This window comes from Triturus cristatus, chromosome 7 (genome assembly GCF_964204655.1).
Source record: "Triturus cristatus chromosome 7, aTriCri1.1, whole genome shotgun sequence".
Lineage (NCBI taxonomy): Eukaryota > Metazoa > Chordata > Amphibia > Caudata > Salamandridae > Triturus > Triturus cristatus.
The window spans coordinates 917,642,756-917,661,284 of NC_140590.1; the positions used below are offsets into that span (position 1 = coordinate 917,642,756).

Genomic DNA, 18,529 nt, shown 5'->3' on the forward strand with positions numbered 1-18,529 from the left:
GTAATCGAATAATACTTTTTGTACATCATTATATATCAACGGAAGAAGAAATTAGAAAATAGATGGAGCAAGAAAATAAATGAATAGATAAGAGAAAACTAGTAAAGAATGAAATACTAACTAGTAGCTTCAATTGAAATTTTCATTGCTTATTTTACTTTGTATAATTTTAGGGTATCAAAGCCAATATAGTGTTCTAAATTTGGTTCCTATAATTTCATAATAGTTAGAGACTTATAAATTCCTGGTTGGATATAATAAGTACCAATGGTGTACCCAGTTTCTGCTACTTAGTGTCTAAAAATAAAGTACCGCATTTCCTGGATAAGAACCATACTCCAGAGGAAATACGCTATCTTGGAAAGAATAGAAACTAAGCATGGACATTGTTCCGACAAAATAAGGAAAAAACGTGAGGTCTTTTGGATCTTTTCCTTGGATACTGTTAACAAGGGACTCAATTTAGAAATTCCATGGGAGCAGAGCTTTTTATGAAAGTACAAGGTTCAGTTTCATGATCTGTTATGCTGCCCTGGAATCCCTACCCATAGTAGGTTTCTATAATTGTATTCAGGCACTGTCTCTTCTTTTGATTATCAGTAGCCCCTCTTCTAACAATTTCAGGCTTCTGGCTCTGAAAGGTAGATGTAACAATGATTTGCAACCTACATACTACCACTTTTTTCTAAATTAGTGGATGTATCTCTTATCTATATTCACTGATTGACTTTGTTATTCAGAGACATTATTATCGCCTTTTTCATCTAGGTTGTCTTTTTAGTAAGTATTTATGTTAGCATTTTTTGATCTGTATCACGCCCTATTCACGTAGCTCTATCAGTTAGAGCCTTCGCTATTTATTTTTAGACCCTAAGTAGCGTGCGTTCGATTTCATGTCCAATTCACATTTTTGTCGCTACTGTAAATTTGAAAGTAAATCTATACCGATGCACATTATTGCGAAGAATACATTTAAAATTGTGTTCAGTTTGGATGTGATGATTGGCACGTATATTCTTTCTAGGGGGTCGATTCACTTTTTGCTTGCCTGACTTCAAAATGGTGGACCCGATATCGTGTTCTTAATAGGCTCACGTTACCACGTGGTTTAATTTGCGCGCCAACTCTATGATATTTAAATATCAGCGGTCAACTCTATGGCTTGCAGCCATCAATTCGATCGCCAGCTGACTAGCGAAGCTCTTTTTTGAAACAGGCCCCCGTGATATACAGCGTTACTCTATCCATCAGGTGAGACTTTGAATATAAGTTACTTTTTCTAAAAAGAAGGTTGTCTTTTTCTTAAATATAGAGATTGTAGCTATATTGTTGCCCGTTTGGTCTTATCTTTTTTAGATATTATCCCATCAGAGAATATACCCGCATACAAGTTAGAATCATCTGTTTGGAATAAAAGCGGCTTTACTACACTCTCAGTAAGTATACTGAGGTTGGTCCCTTTATAGTAGTTTCAGGCTGGCTGACCTTTTGTAAATATTACCTACGCGAACTGTAGACATGGTTTATATAATACCCCATGTCAGGACCACATTCATTCCGGCAGATCCAATATATTAAGTTGAGATATAGCGTTATCTGATTGGGTCTTCTGTGACTATTACATCGTAGCTTTACGTAATGGTCGAAATCTTTGCTATAACAGCCTTGTAATTTTTATATTATATTATGACCCAAGCATGGAAATGACAATAATTGGCTGAGCGATCTTTTTTCAATACAACTGAATATTAATCTGAATCAAAGAATATTGTTAATGAAGAGTATAACATTCTATATAAATCTCTTTGCATCTCTTTTCACAGAGACCGACATATTTCGTGACAGTACGCACGTTTATAACCACTTTTCTAAAAACATCCTCTATTATTTTCAGTAAGTACTACCTATTTTGGGCAAATATTCGAGGTAATCAATCTGTTACCATTCTTTGATTAAAACAACCAGCTATTAGTATTTCATGCGAATTAATGATGTATTTCTGCATCTATTTTCCAGTATTATTCGTATTTTTTCCCTTCCATCTTGACAAAATAGATAAGTAATTCTCATATTATAAGCAAGCATGGAGAATCCATTCTCATGCCTTTCCCTTTGGGTCATTAGAGTTACAATGAATAATGATCTGCGATAGACGTATGTTCACAGCCGCAGCCTCTAAAATGTATAATTTTTTTTTTCATATTCGTCCCTTTTAGGCGAATAATGTAGAGTGACAGCGATTTGTGAATAGTCGGAGTAGTTGAACTCAGCATCACTTCACTGACTAAAGGTTATTGCTTTACAGATAAGATCTTCTTTATCCGGATTTTCTTCAACTACCAGCTTGTTTTTAACCTTGGGCCTACTTTATTCTAAGCCTTCGTTCTAGTTTTTCACAGTAATTTCAGTAATAAGGTAATTGTTACTGTTCATTAAATAGTTTTTCAATAATGATTAAAACATTCAAACATTTTCTTTTAGGATATAAACTCCTTGCAGTATACACAGGCTACTGGACAAAAAGAGATGTTGGTACCGCATCCTCTATACTAAAAAACGTTACCTGATAGCAATTAAGTACGTACGATTAGAAATTAATAACATCTACAGAAACTGGGTACACCATTGGTACTTATTATATCCAACCAGGAATTTATAAGTCTCTAACTATTATGAAATTAAAGGAACCAAATTTAGAACACTATATTGGCTTTGATACCCAAACATTGTACAAAGTAAAATAAGCTATGAAAATTTCAATTGAAGCTTCTAGTTAGTATTTCATTCTTTACTTGTTTTCTCTTATCTATTCATTTATTTTCTTGCTCCATCTATTTTCTAATTTCTTCTTCCGTTGATATATAATGATGTACAAAAAGTATTATTCGATTACACTTTGTTTGTTGATGTTTGGAGTCTGTCTTTACTTATTTAACTGACTTGTTAAGTAATTATCTGTTCTGTTGGCATTTACGTTTAGTAATACCAAATTGGTCTGTATGAACTTTACTTAGTAATTGTTGTACATATTTGTCTATATAAAGTGTAGTTATGTTGTACATAATAGACTGTAGTTTCCAGGTGTTTCAAAGAAAAACTACATGTAAATATGATTGTGTATGCTCCTCCAATATGTACATTTATTCCCTGCTTTTATGTATAATTATCATTTCTGTCTCTTAGAGCGACAATGCAATAAGACGGTGTCCTGATGAAGGCATTCTTTGCCGAAACGCGCGTAGTCTCCATCCACCGCTTTGTTTTCATCAATTTCGATTTGAATTTAGTATCAATTTTCTGTATATATGTGTTGTATCATATCCTCAATCAGTTGGAATTAATGATATAATTTGAAAATAATATTTTTGTATATTATCATTGACTACTTTTTATGAAAATATTCAATAAATGATTTTAAAATATCTCAATTTGTTGGAGCAGCACTTATGAATTGATATTAGTCATTCTATATAGATATACACCTGGTAAACGAGTGGCACTCTCTTTTCAAGGTTGCTATAATCTTTTCCTAAACTTAGTAGCTGCCTATCTTGACCAGGTAGTACAAACCAGAGGAAAACATCTGGATCTGGTAATCCAAATAGGGATTTGGTATTAAGCAGACATTGTAACAGTGTTCCTAAAGGAATGAATTAACTATGTTCCTGTTGATGTACTGTGAAAACATTGATAGATTAAGTTGAGGGCTTTGTATAGTCTTATGATCTGGTTTAAGTTTTAATATCTAACAAAGATATTTATAATATTCAATCAAAATGTCTAAGGGAATGCTGACAAACTGTAAAAATCTTGTGTTTGAAGAATACACATGAATTCTTGGGATCCAAATTTTGTGGGATCCTAGCCTTCATACTTGTGATACTGAGAGGTGATTCTTTTTATGATCCTTTGTCTCCTTGAAGTGCCCCACTAGCACAAATAAGAGACTGGAGACCTGACTTACAACCCAAACTTGTGTTTGGACAGACTTTTGTTTGGAATCCAACACAGCCAGCCCTGCTCTCTTTCTGGAACAACCCTTGTGTACATACCACAAACACCTCTTGCATGATGACACATATAAAACATTAACCTCTGTAGTGGTTGGTAAAAAGCCAGAGGTTAAATGCAATACAACCTGTAGTCAAATGCTCGTGATACTACTGACTATTTTGACCAGTAGCAGAGACAGAGAAAACCTCAGTAATCCAGATTGGAACTGGTTATTAAGGACCAGATCATAGAGGACATAAGGAGACATTACGACCGTGTTCTCATAGAAATCCTTCAAATGTGTTCCTGTTTAGTTACCCCCCTCCTTTTATTTAATGATTGAGTACACAGTACAAATATGATGCCATACATTCTGGCATGATGGCACATGTATATTCTTTATCTTTACCCAGTGAAAGGCAATGTTTTGAAGCCGCTTAGCCATATTGTCCTACATTAGACACTCAGTATTGAAAGCAGAGGAAATGACAGAGCTGCCCGTGCTGTGGTGCTCCGGTGGAGTGTGATGCCCATGTCCTGTTTGCCTGTCCTGCCTATAATAAAGCTAGGAGCAAATGATTAAAACCAATATGTAGTGGCATGGGCACCCGCGATCACCGGTCTGCTATGCGTATTTTAAAATCTGATTCCAGTGTCCTATTTTCCAGTGGAGTGGCCACATTTTTAGCCCAAGCTTGGCAAATTAGGATTAGAGCCCAACGAGGTGTGACCTTACTATAGATATTCATGTACCATTATTTGTGATTAAAATCATTTATCATTTTGGAATGTTTTACAATCTTTGAACACTGTTAATCACATAGATAGCACTTGCACTTTACACATTGTTTACTGTGAGGGATTATGCCAATATATGTATATAGTGTCTCAGATTTAAGCCGAAGTCTTTTATGAAATTGGTTTTATGTTTTTTTTTTTTAATTTCATACGCTGTTTTTAACTTTGTCAAGATTCATTTTGCACCCATCTGTACTGTATTGCAATATTTTATCAAATATTGTTTTACTTTAAATATGTTTTTCGAAGCTTTTATGATACATGCTGTCGAATTAAGCTAATTGAATTGAAACTTTTATTCTAGACAGATTTAGATTACTACCATATACCCAGGGACTTTGGAATTATCTGATGCTGCAGCGTTGTTCTGCCTAATTATGGATTTGCCACATAATCCATCGTGCCCTACATAATTTACAGATTTTAACCTCAAAAAATTGTTTCTAGCTAAAACGAATCAAAGGATACAAAAAATGCGGCCACGTGTACTGATGTGCAGCGGAATGCACTTAACAAAAGTTGACTGTTCACCTTTCAGTTACCTATTTATGCATTTGGGTGTAGAAGTAATACTATGAAGGTCAAACCTTTGTTAAAACGTAAAAAAATGCCAAAATAACAAATTTATACTATCACAAAATGTGCCACATTATGCTGCATAATTTTCTTTTTTTTGCTGTATAATTTAGTAACCCCTGCCACATAATTTGGTCCTCCTTTGCTGCATAATTCCAGTGGCTCTGTGTATACCTAATTGTGAGGAATTGTGTTGTTTATTGAGGGGGGTGAGACCTTACTCAAGTAACTGCTTTGATACTAGTCAGGGTGAACCACAAAAATTCATTAATTTAACCAGTGCCTAATCCTCTGGGAGTGTGGCACAAAAGCAGTCGGGTTTAACTCGGCGACAATGTGTAAAGTATTTATGTAGCACACCAACAGTAATAAAGTGAGACTACAACACAAATCCCAAATCAATTTAGAAAAATAAATTATGATTTTTTTTTAAAATTAATTTGAGTCAAAAATGACAGTTGAACTTGAGATATTGACGGGAGCCTATGAATCCAACACCAGTAGGAGTACCGTTTGCAAGGGCTCCCATTGACCTTGGTTTGATCCATTCCTGTTGCGGGCACTAGGCCCAGCCACACGTGGCGCAGGTTTTTATCAGCACAAGTGGGGTAACGAATGGTTGTAGGAAGTTTTTGGATTCCTGTGAGTTCCAGGATTCTCCATCACTGAAATGTACGGAAAGTGCATGATTTCAGGCAAAGTTTGAGGATTGCGGGGCATTGAGGGTAAGAAAACCATGTGGGATCCATGCAAGGCACACCACCCTTTGATCCACTGGTTGTCTAGTTTCCAGAAACGTCTGCTGTTGGTAGGTTTTCATGGGTGGCAGCTGAGCACGGCTCCAAATCACATAGCTACAACCCCCAATCGCTCCTGTAGTGCTTTCGGGCCTTTTGTGTCATGGTCTATTGGCCCTCTCACACACGTCAGGTACCATTCTTATCCGGAGACATGTGGGAGCACAGGATGGTGGGAAACTTGTGGCATCCTGCAGCATCCAGAAGTTTTTCTCCCATAAATATGAGGAAAATGTGTGCTTTCTTTTTAGTTAATGTTTGCGGTTTCCAGTAAATCGTGGGTAAGAAAATGTTGTGGGATCAATACAAAGCACACCACCTTGGACTTGCCTGGGTATCTAATTTTCAGAACTGTCTGGGTCTGGTAGGTGTTTCCCAGGTGGCAGCCTATCCAAGCCTAAAAATTGCAGCCATTCACCATTGCAAGTGGGACTATTGGGGAGTTAGCCTCACTCTCCTGGCTCAGATGTGAAAACAACACCCAAAAGAATCAAATGTCCTCTTTGTTGCCATTGGGATGGTATTCTCTAGTCCGCTGAGAATCAGAAAGTCCGATGCCTTTTGTGTGAAGGTGCGGGTCTGATATTAGGATAAACCAGACCCACCCCATTCTTTTTATTTAAAAAATGTGTTCCGGCTATATACTGGGCTTTTTGTAGGTTCATTGAAGGCAGGCGACCGCCTTTTGTCCAATTTTGGGTGTGGCCAATGCCAGAGTGCAATACCTGCACCACTCTCTTTTTCCCCAAACTCAAAATCCTTCGTGTCAGATTCACTTTCTGCCCCCTCCCAGGAGCAAATTGAAGGCTCCTGGTGGGGCTAGTTCGGGACCTGTACCGGAGTTATCCATTTCATCTACATATCCAAAATAAATCATCCTGAGCTACATCGTGTGTGGACTTGATTACTACAATGTTATGGCGATGATTTGAGGAAAAGAGCCTGTGTGCGCTACCTGAAAAGACTTCCATTATCAAGCTTGTCTGGGAACTTGTACTGGCAACCCATGGTTAAGGTAAAGAAACCCTTTTTGAAGTTTAAGCTCCGTATCTAAAGCAAACTGCCACCCCTGAGCCCCACCAGTGACCTTGTCATCGGTCGCCTCAACCCAAGTGTTCCAGTTCCTGCTGTGTCTTGGTTTGTGGACTGATGATGTACTGTTTCAAGCTGGTCATCAGTTGACCCTTAGGCGGCCGCCCACAACTCACGCTCGTGCCTCTAATACCTTTTATTTAAGTTGGATTGCCCTATTACTGTCGTCACGTTTTTGCTTGGTTCCCCTGGTGAGCTAATGCATGTATTCATGATTGGGAAGGCTAATGTGCACAGCGCACACACAGAGCGCGCGCTGCCTTACCTTCCTCCAGCTCTCCAGCTATGCCTCCTTTCAGTCCTCTTGTCCATGAAGCTTCTTGCTGTTTGGCACGTTTGGGAGAACGGGGAGGCTGGGAGCCATCTGGCGCTGCGTCACCAGTGCGTGCCGCCATTTTGGGATTGGAGCAACACCGCATTTTCGTCTGCTACATGGTTTCCTACAGATTCCAGATTGCCATCCACGTGGTTCTTTTCAATAGAGTTCAACGCAGAGTTTAAGTGCAGAAATTCTACATATACAGCACACATGTTTTACTGTTCTCACAGTTTAGGTTTCTTGCACAAGGATGGTCCCAGACATTTTGGGTGGCCGTTGCAGGTTATTTGTTTCAGGGGCAGAAAATTGGGTTTTAATCCCTCTTTCCACACTTCTGTAGGTCTCTGCTTTCCCCCCCCCCCACACTTCTACATTTTTACATTGTTTTTATTTCCTACTCTGGGATGAATATTGTGCGTACATGGACCCTAGGTACGGACGTCAAGAGTCCATTTTTCCTGTTTGCATGTTTGCAATCCGTTCATTTATTTTTTTGTCTACCCTACACTGGGATCGCAATGGGTTTTAGTCCCATTTGCTAGCAATGGGTTCTAGTCCCATCTGCTCACTATACACTTGCCTTCATGGGCTACTTACGGTTCCCAGGTCATCTATGTGTAGGTGTCAGTCCTATTGCATTAGTTACCCATCTCTATCCTTAGGGATTGGTTATGGGTTCCTACTCATTTACATTATTTATCTATACCGTACTTTCTTTTCCTATTAGGGTAAGACTTTGGGTTCTGCCCCATAGTTCTCTTACTCGGGTCGTATGGGTTTTAGTCCCATTACTACACTGCACAGTTTTCTACATTAATTTGTTTTTTCAAGGGCTATGTTTTCTTGGGTTTTTGTCCTGTTCGTAATAGTTTTGACCCCTTTTCCTCTTGGTAGGGGTTGGTCTTGGATTATAGTCCTCCCATTTACACATACGTTGGTTATTTCTTTACTCTTATTTAGAGTGTCTCGTGGGTTCCAGTCCCATTTGACTCAACGTTATGTATTTCATTCTTATTACATTGTCAATTTTGCATTGCAATGTTATGTTTATATTATATTACAATGTTAACTTCATAACAGGGAAATATGAGTGATCTTATTGTATTTTCCTCTCATCTTCCTCTGTTTTCTTGCTTTTTCTGTTCTCCTCGTGATGTCTTTTCTCTTTGCCATCCGTGGATTCTTGTTTCGTGTTGTAAGTTTTTTTTTTTTTTTTTCTGTCTTTTCAGTCTTTCTATTATCGTAGTGTGTCTTTTGGGTTATTTCTTCCTCTTCTGGTTGCTTTTCCTTCATCACTTTTTGTCTGTCTGGATGTATTAATATGTTTTGTTTTGTTGTGTTGTGCTATGCTTTGCCTCCTCGCATGTCTGTCTGGCTAGTAGGTGTGTTTTGGGGTAGTAATTTGGTGCTTTCACGTCTATTCTTTTTCTCGTTGTTTTCTTTTGCTGTGTCTTTTCATCCTTTTCAGTTTTCTCTTATAGAAGGGAGGATGGGTTGCATTTATCTGTTTGTGTTGCATTTATCTGTTTCTTAGTCTGTCGCTTCCTCTTTTCTTATATACTCCACCTATTCTTTCTGTTCTCCCCTTGCAGTTCATTTCTTTGCCTCGCTTTGCTATTTTTCTATTTATTTATCTTTCATCTTTTATGGTTCTCCCTTTTGGGTTTCCATCTTCTGTTTTTGTTATATAAGAAAGGGGGGGTATGTAGTATCCTTGTTTACTGTTCATGTGTATGTATGCCGTTTTCCACCTCATGCTCAGCCAGTGGAATGTTGCTGTGATGATGTATTATGGAATGTTGGGAGTCTGTGAAGACAATCCACAGTTGAGGATGGGCTGAGCAGCATGCTGGCTGCTCCTGGTGGGGATAGTTCAGGACCTGTACTGGCCTTATCTATTTCATCTACATATCCACAATAAATCATCCTGAACTACATCAACCTGTGTGGACCTGATTACTGCAATGTTTCTCCCATTTAGAGAAGGGGTGTTGCCAGTGCCAGAGTACAACAACCGCACCACTTTCTTTTACCACAAACGCAAAATCCTGGGTGTCATGTGGATTTTCTATGCGCGTCCCCTAGGAAGGCAGATTTGAGGCAACTTCCTTAATTTGGACAATCCTCCTGTCTGCCCCCGGGGGTGCAGAGAGACACTTTTTGCCCTTCTGAAGTGAGGGTATGACTTGATGCCAGGGTAGGTCGGCCCATCATTTTGTTTGTATTGGTGCCGTTCTGACATCCATTGTGTGAGTGTCCTTTTTGTCCGGGGGGCTGATTTGGTGTGGCTACCCCTATCCACTCCCAGGGAGGGCAGAAAATCTATTAGGCCACGGTGTGGGGGAGAGCACGGGTGAATGCCCGGGGGCGGGGGGTGTGGGGGGGTGTTGTTAACCAATAGAAATTGCATAAATGCAGTTCCTGGTGTCTAGTGGTCTCCGCCCCCCTGGAAAATTGGGGTAATTGCCCCCTCTGGCCATACCAATTGTGGGCAGCCTCCACTCCTATATTTTTTAGGTCTCGCCTAGCAATGCAGCGCAAGCGCTGCTCGCTTGGTGAGACTTATAGTGTGAAAGAGAGGACATTTCTGAAGGGGACTTGAAGCCCCGCCCCTCTTTTTCATTGGCTAGCGTCACCGTTTATGCTATTGAAAATAAGGTGTTTTTTTTTGTTGCTGCCCTTTCCCCTTTTTGTCCGGCCCATCCGGACAGGATCATCTGCTTTGCGGCTGTTGGGAAGCAATTTCTGATCTTTAGGGGGGGCATCGGTTTTGAATTAGCAGTATCAGGTTACTTCGGCTGCGTGTTTATTTTTGCATCGCGCTTTCACTTAAAGCGAAAGCGCGATGCAAAGATAAACAAGCGGCTGCCTTCCCGCAATTGCGAGCGCTTGTTGAGATCAGAGGTGGAAGCGCTGCGTAAGGAGATGAGCAACTCCCGCCATTTTACAGAGCTCAGCCTCGCCTTTCACGACTGGGACCTCATGGAGGGCCAGCTAATGTGTCCAGGTCCTTTTTGTGGGAAATTGATTGGCTACGGAAGCGACTTTGTGCACGAGCGGTAAGGTGTGTGCGTGGACTTCTTATCAGGCATGCTGAAGTGTGTTTCTTTACAGTTAATATTTCTCCTCAGATTAATAGCTTCTCGTGCCCACGCCGGCAAAGTATGCGCAGCAGAGGAGGCGGCTGGGCACACCAAGCCTGCATGCTTCCGTGCCCACCACCTGCAGCAGGAGCCTCGTCTCTGGTTTGAGAAGACGCTGCAGTCTCTCATGGGACCACGGCCTCCCATCAGGGGATGTAGTGTGCAGGGGACAGATGCCAGCTGAGCCCGAGGCTGGCATGCACCTGGAGGATGAGTGCAGCGTTAGTGCACTCACACAGTGTGTGAGGGGAGGCGCGGGGCCCTGCCTGTGAGGAATCCCTCAGGTCTACAGACAGTCTTTACTTCCCCCCCTTAAAGCATGGGGCCTCAGTCCGTCGTAATCGTTCACCCACCGAGAGGGTGGGTGTGTGTGTACGCGCCATGTGTGCTCTCTGGCACAGATCCTGTTGCCTCTGCCAGGTGGGACTGGTTTACAGCAGGACTGTTTACTCCCATGGCGCGGGGCCAGCCCCGCGCTCACCTCGCATGGCCTTGTGTTCCTCGGGCACACGGCCCCTTGGCTTTCTCCTGCGCCTGCTCTCACCCACTGATACCTCCACGTGCCAGTGGCTTCTCCCTGCCCTCTGTGGTGCCTAGTCCACCCCGTGTGGCCTTGTCACCATGTCCCTTCTCTAAGCTCCAGGGGTCCCCACTCCACACCCAGGGACCTCCATCCTAGCCCACACGTCAATCCCACTCACGCCCCTCTCTGCACCGGTCCATTATCGGCATGGCCTCTATGCCAAAGCCTCTCTCATTCCTAAGCGTTGCTGCAGTTTTACACACTCCCTTGAGTCTCGGGTACTTACCTCCTCCTCCTCTAGCCAAGCTCAGCTCTCTATCACCCAAACGACACACGCTGCTCTCCCTTCACTCTCTCTTTCTTCACTCTCTCTCTCATGCTCTTTTACCTCCTCTCTCATCACTTCTCCCTTTCCCTCCCTCTATCTCCTTTTACTCCGCCTGGTCCATCTTTCTTGCAGCCTCGATCTCTCTGTCTCACTCTTCTGTCTTCCCTCTCCTGCCCTGCCACTCTCAGGCTCCTCTTCACTTCTCTCACTCTCTCTTCCATTCCCACTCACTCGGCAAACCCCTTGTGCACCCCTCACCCTCCTTTCCCACCTCTCCACCTTTAGCTCCCTCTCCCTCACACTTCGTGGATCTCTCTTACACTCCCATCTAACCCTCTAACTGACTCTCGCCCCCACTCTCCACAACTCTCCCCTCTTGTGGCGCCTCCCTCTCTCCCCTCTAACTTAGGTGCCCCCCCCCCAGCCCGCCACGTCCATCGAACGGATGCACGTATGTACTACTGTCTTCCTCTTTCTCTCCTTTCTCCTCCCTCCTCCTTCTCTCCCTCTCTGGTTGACGCCCCACTCCCTCCACCTGCTCTTTGTCTCCCCACTCCTCTGTAGTTTTTCCTTCCCCTCCTCACGCTGTTCTACCCTCTCTCCAGCTCTCTACCCCCTCGCTCACCCCCTCCAGTCTTAGATGTTCCCTTCGTCCTCTAGTCCCCCCACACTTATCGTTTTTTCTACCTCCATCTCCCTTCCTCCTCCATTCCCCTCTCGCCCCTGCCGTGGCCCACCGTTCCCCCGCCTTCTCCGCTTCATCAATTAATGCCTCGGAACAATGTGTGCTTTGAGCTGGACTCGTTTCAAGAGGCTGCGTTCTCTCTACCGTGCACTGAAGTAAAACACACGTCTCTCTCTTTCCTGACCCCCTTCCCCTCCCACAGGAAGGACTCAAGCGCAACCTCCCCTGCCCCCTCTCTCCCTGTGGTTGTACATTCGTTTTTCAGATGGTAAAAGCCATCATCTGTGAAATGTTGAGTTTACTGCCCGCCTTTATCCCGACAGCTCGCCATACATGTACATTTGAGCTTTCATCCCCAAACCCTATATTTTTTTGCTTTTGTCCTTTCCTTCTCCTTAACCCACAGAACGTCAGGTTGTGCAATTTGTTTCATAAAGTTTTGAAGTTTATTCCAATCTCCAGGTCTATCTGCATGCCAACCCTGTCCTCTTATGCTGTCAGTGCCAACCACTGGCCCCCTGTGCCTCAGGTGGTCTAAACCCCCAATATCTGAATGCAGCCCCCCGACAATCCATATCCGTACAGAACAAACAGCCACTTTCACCAACACCCCTGCACTGAAGGGTGTCGCAACCAAAAAGAGATATAATATAATCATGCCTGGTACTAGGCGAACATTTTCTTGCAGGTCCAAATTGGTGAAACCGGTTTGCTTTTTTTAGGGCTCGCCTAGCAGACAGTGGAAGCGGTCTGTAGGCGAAAACGCCTGTTTCCTGCTTATAGTGGGCTTATCATGGGTTGGTTTTATTGTCACTCTGCTTTACTTGTTGGAGCATTAAGTTCTCACTTATGTTCTTTCACAGCTCGCTTTTTGGAGTGCTACTTTTGCTTTTTGTTTAAGCACTCCAGGAGAGTGTATGTATTTTCCAGCTGTTTCACTAGTGTACTGTTATCGCCCCCATGCGGTCCATATTGGCCTCTCTTGCTCATGTGCTTCTCCTCCACTCCCCTCCATGTTGTGTTCGCCCTTGTGTGCTTCTCCCTATGTGTTGATTTGTCGCCCGTATATTTCCTCTCAACAGCTCCACATTCCTCTCTCTCGCCTTAATGCTTTCACCCACCTGCCGTATTGCTTTCCCTATCCACGCCCTCGGTTGGCCTCCAGCCATGGCTTTCCGTGTTGATTCTGCCCATGTGTTCCTTCATCCCCCCCCATATTCTTCTTTCCACATCAGAACACTTAATTTTAATTCTCCACCGTCGCACTTAAAAAAAAAAAAAAAAAAAAAACAATTTAAAAAAATACACTGAAAGGGGCCGCACCATTTTGTTGCACATGCCTACAAAATGATGCAGGTGGACGCATTATAGCCCTTTTTAGGTCGAGCATTCAAAGCCTCTTGTATATACTTTAGTATATACTTATATGGGTATGAACTGGCTAAGTGCAAGGTGTGAGATGTAAGTAACTGGGTGCATGTGTACCTGTTTGCTGGATGAGTAGGTAGAAAGAGAGGAGAGTTGGGAAAAGCATGTTTGGGAGTCTACTGTAGTGTGCAAGATTCAAGATGAGTCAGGGATAACATTTATATGTCAGTTTGTGTTTATTACATGAATAGGGTGACCGGTTAGTGCCCGAGCTTTGTAGTTCTTTTGCTGACCCAATGTGATCAGTCACCAGATTATCGGTGAAACTATAGAATTGATGCAAAATGTTTAAGATGCGATTGTCCGATATTCCTTTTTATGACTGGCACATGCGGATGTGCTTTGCGGGGGTCAACAGGGGGTAAAAGACATTGTCATTTACAACGCTATTACTTGATTAATGCTTCACGAAGGGAAAAAAAACAAAAACATTTTCAATGCCAATAGCTCAAAACAATGTAATTGAGAGCCCTATTGCATTGTAAATGCTTGTTATTAATGTCCCTGGTGTCTAGGGTGCTTTCTCCCAAGCTCCTTGGGCAGGATTGGAGGTACCCCCATCAGCCCGTCAGTGGGGCAAAATAGCTGCCAGTGTATTATTTGAGTGGGGTGGGGACATAACCATGTCCGTGATGGACAACCCCCACTTCTATATTTCTTTTATGTAAATAAGCACTCTAATCTAGTAGGCTTTCTGCCCCCCCTCCCACTGGGGGGGGGGGGGGGTGGGTGAGCTGATCACGGTAATACCCGCCATTCACCCCTATGGGGCCACTTCTCCAAAATCCCTGGTATCTAGTGGGTGGACCCCTGCTTGTGTATCTCTGTCCTCTGGCAAACCCCAAGCAGGGATGCACTGGGCAGAGATCTCATTGGAAAGGGGAGATTCTCCTCTTTCCAACTCTATCTCTTCCAAAGCAATCGATGCTCCAGGGGTTGAGAGATGCCCCACCGAGCACTGATGCAGTTTAAGTAAAACGAGCCCATAGACTCGTTTTACTTTCACTTTACTGCAATGATGTCTTCACGCTGATTGTCATTGCAGCAGAGGGGAAAATCATCCAGGCTGCTCGATAAGCTCTTCCTGAGCAGCTAGAGGTTCAAATAGAATAAAGGAATCCCTCTGGATTCCTGCAGAGAACCAAAGGGGCCTTTATATATCTCCTCAGTGTCAACCAATTACTGACAGAGGCACCGGGTAGGTAGTGCGTAGGCCGACACCTAAGAGTTTAATCTACTGTGTGTGTATGGTAAATGAAAAGTAACATAGTTGAGTGGTTCTTTTGAAAGCAGTCATATTTTCTGGCTTGATTAGGTTGCTTCATTTAACCTGCATTCTTATTACATAGGGAAATGTAAAACCTACTATGATAGGAAGCCACACAGATACTAGTAAAACACTACAGTGCGGAGAAAGAACTGAACTGTAAACCATGCAGAACATACCGGATTCTAGCGATGTGGATATGGCTCGAGATTAGTAAAGTCAAGAAACAAGTGTTCCAAATACCCCATTTACTCCTTCAAAGTAATTTGCTGATTCATTCCAATTTTGAAAACCGGTATTGATCAAACCAATAGCTTTGACATTTATTTGTATCAACATATTTGTATCTGCCCATTAAGGAGAAGGTGATTTAATAAGGATAATAGCAAGTAATATGGGGAGAGAACAGCGCTGCAGGAACTGTGGCAAATCAGGTGGCATAGATGGAGACAGTGCCTTTGTCTCCCCAAGAAGCTAGTCAGACAGTTTTATGGAAGAAGCCTTGATCCTATTGTTTTTGTGTGGGTTGCCGTTTAGTGCTACTAATTGTAAGACCAAATAAGTGTTCAGCTAAATTAATAATATTTTTCATGTCTACAGGCTACTCTAGAAGATGAGCTGAAAGAACTGCAGTATCGTCAGGAACATCTTGAAAGTAGTAATTGCAATTTAAATCGGCAACTTGAACGTGTACAGACTGAAAAAGAAGAGCGGGAAAAAGAAGTTGTTTCGTATTCACGGGCTCTGGAGGTTTGTATACACTGACTTAATGCAACCTTTTGAAATATTGCTCTTTTCAGAGCAAATGCTGGTAAAGGATCTGCTGATGCTGAAGTTAAATAAATGTGATTTCTGAGGGTTGGAAAGTGGGTTATTGGTAGGGGCAAATGTAGGTCTGCCACTGGCAAAAAGGCCACTAACACATGGTAGGACTCAGCATAGGTCTTAGAAAATTATTCCTATGCTCAACCCTTGGGAATGTGGCTGCGAGCAGACAGGCTTAACTTCAAAGACAGGTATGTATAGCATTTAAAAACACCATTTCAGTAAATAATTAAGACACAACACATAAAAAAAGGCACCAATTTATAAAAATAGCAAATAATTTTATCTTTAAAATTACACCAAAACAACAAAAATCCAATGTAGGGAACCGGAGATATGAATTTTCAAAGATTTAATAAAATATAGCACTTAGAAGATTATAGCACCATATTGTGATACCTGCTCGCGATAGACCGGACCAAAGTCAAAGTTTCAGGCTGGGTGCGATGGAGCCCTGAGCGGCTACAGCTCCCGATCTCAGTTTCTACCTTCACACTTAGAAACTTTTCTGGAGCTTTTCTTCCTGAGGGTCCTCAGAGCTCCCAGCCAGTCCTGATCCGGTGAGGGATCGCCGGCTTGACTTGTGACGAGGTCCCCGTCAACTTCCCTGGAGCGGACTTAGAAAATATTTCAAGATTGCTTCAGCGGGACAACCCAGGAATCCAGGCCGACACGCGATGGAAGACAGGCGGCTTAGCTCTCACGGTTGCTCCCTGTCACCTTTTCTACGAGCGGACTTATAAACCTTTCTGGAGCTTTTTCTTGCGGGGTCTCAATGATTCTCATGTAGCCGGATCCAGTGATGGTTCGCTGGCTTCAGATTTCTTCTAGTCCCGGGCAATCTCTGGAAGTTGGACCCATGGAGCTTTTAGCGGAACCAACCTGGATGGCTTGGCCGGCTCGCGGTTGAAGGCAGGCGGCCTGGCTGACCAGGTTGAGTCGGTCCCTCTATAGAGCTTTTCTTCAAAGTTGCTCCAAAGTTCTCCAAACTTCTTGAACTTCTTCCTGAAGTTACTCAAGGGGTCCCAAAGTGTCTCAAACTTACTCCAAGGGTCTGGAAGGTCCAAAATGGTCCTTGAAAGTTGAGGACGTCAGTTCCTACAATCCACTGGTACAAAACCCTTACAAATCCACTGGTAGTTCTCCAAGGTGTAGATTTAGTTGGTGATGTTCCAGTTGAGCTCTTTTAACCTGTAGCTTTCAGGAAGTTCACTCTTTAGTTCTTTTTCAGCAAAATAATCCACAGGGCTGTAGTTTCAGATGGTGCAGTTTTCAGGGGTCAGGCCTTGGAAATCTTTGCACAGCAAAACTTCTCAGCAGGGCACTTCTTGCTTCAGTAAGTTTCAAACAGCAGATCTGGAGGGCTCTGCCCCTCTCAGATACTTATTCCAAGTTTTCTGGGACATGCAATATGTCACTTCTGACCAGTGGGAGCAGGGTAACTCCTCAAAGTTATGACCACATCCTGTAGAGTGTGGCATTATCTTGTCCCAGAGTCCATCAAATCTTCCAAATCCATAATGGCTGATTTTCCAGCAAGGAGATAAGAGTTGGCTAAACACACCTCCTAGGATGGCTTATTTCCATAGACTCTTCCCCCTACCATCTGCACATACCTTCCCTAATCCTGGGTCTGGTGGGGGTCAAAAGTGTAAAGTGGAAACTGACACTCTGGCCGTCCCTCTGCCTTTGAAGACCATGGTTTACGACTCCTCCCCCTGGCCTGGCATTCCTATTGAACAGCACACTGTCCTGCCAGCGGAGCAGGTTAACCCCTGGGGCTCTTTATCACCTCTTCCAGGCAGTCTGACCAATCAGGGCATACCACTGGATGGCTGAATTTGGACTTACAAACAAGAAAATCTTATAACTTCTTGTATGTACACTTTAGGAGAAATTCAACAATGTGATATTGTTGGATTTATTAATACCATTCTGGGAAGTCTTTGAATGGCATTTCTAGTCCTCTCCTATCCTTAGTTATTAATCAATAATTTCCCCTTTTTAACCCATGTAACTGGGGATTTGCAGTTGGAAAAATGACTTGGGCATTTTTCCAGCACCAGCACTTACAAAAACATATGTTATAAGTACTTGCCTTGTATCTACAGGTACCCCACCCCATGTGCAACTTGGGGAGACTTTAGGGGTTCTGAATCTGTAGAAATATTGCAGATCCTCCCTCTACAGTGTTCCTAGCATCGAAGTCGAATTTGAGTAGCACTGTACCACAATGTGGGGAGTGAAATTTGAAATTTCACTTTACCCAGGCATATAAAAACTCATTTTATAAGGGCGTACCTTATAAATACCTGACCCCCACCCCTGGGATACCTTGGGGAGACCCTGGGGTCCCTAATATGCCAAAACATTGTAGGTTATCCATTTTTAAGTGCCCCAAACACCAAAGTCGAGTTTGGGCACAATTTACTTTTTAAAAGCAGTCCTGGCACCCAGGGCTGATTTTCAAACTGATCTCAGGCCTTAGCAGTGCACATATGCAAGTGCAGAAAAAAGGCTGCTGTCCTCTAAACTGCCATGCCCCAGGTTGTTGGGGACTTCTAGGTAGTTTCAATCCCCCTGCCCTATTATATACTAGGGGCTTATAGGGTAGGTCATGCCAATCACAGGGGTACCCCGCCATACCATTGTGTACCCTAGTGTATGTAGGTGTTTTAACTGTATTCTAATGTGTCTCTTTCAGCTTAGCACTTGCCCTGGGCCTGGTTAGGCAGAGCCCAGGCTCAGTCAAAAT

The 18,529-nt window shown here is 42.9% G+C and overlaps 1 protein-coding gene across 3 annotated transcripts in view; it reads left to right on the top strand.

Annotated features, from left to right (window-relative positions):
• Positions 1 to 18,529, top strand: part of SPDL1 (spindle apparatus coiled-coil protein 1) — a 210,153-nt gene that overhangs the window by 98,684 nt on the left and 92,940 nt on the right. For all 3 annotated transcript variants that reach the window (XM_085617851.1, XM_085617850.1, XM_085617852.1), the window contains exon 5: positions 15,550 to 15,699. In XM_085617851.1, the coding sequence (XP_085473977.1) occupies positions 15,550 to 15,699 (150 nt within the window). The remainder of the gene's footprint in view (positions 1 to 15,549; positions 15,700 to 18,529) is intronic.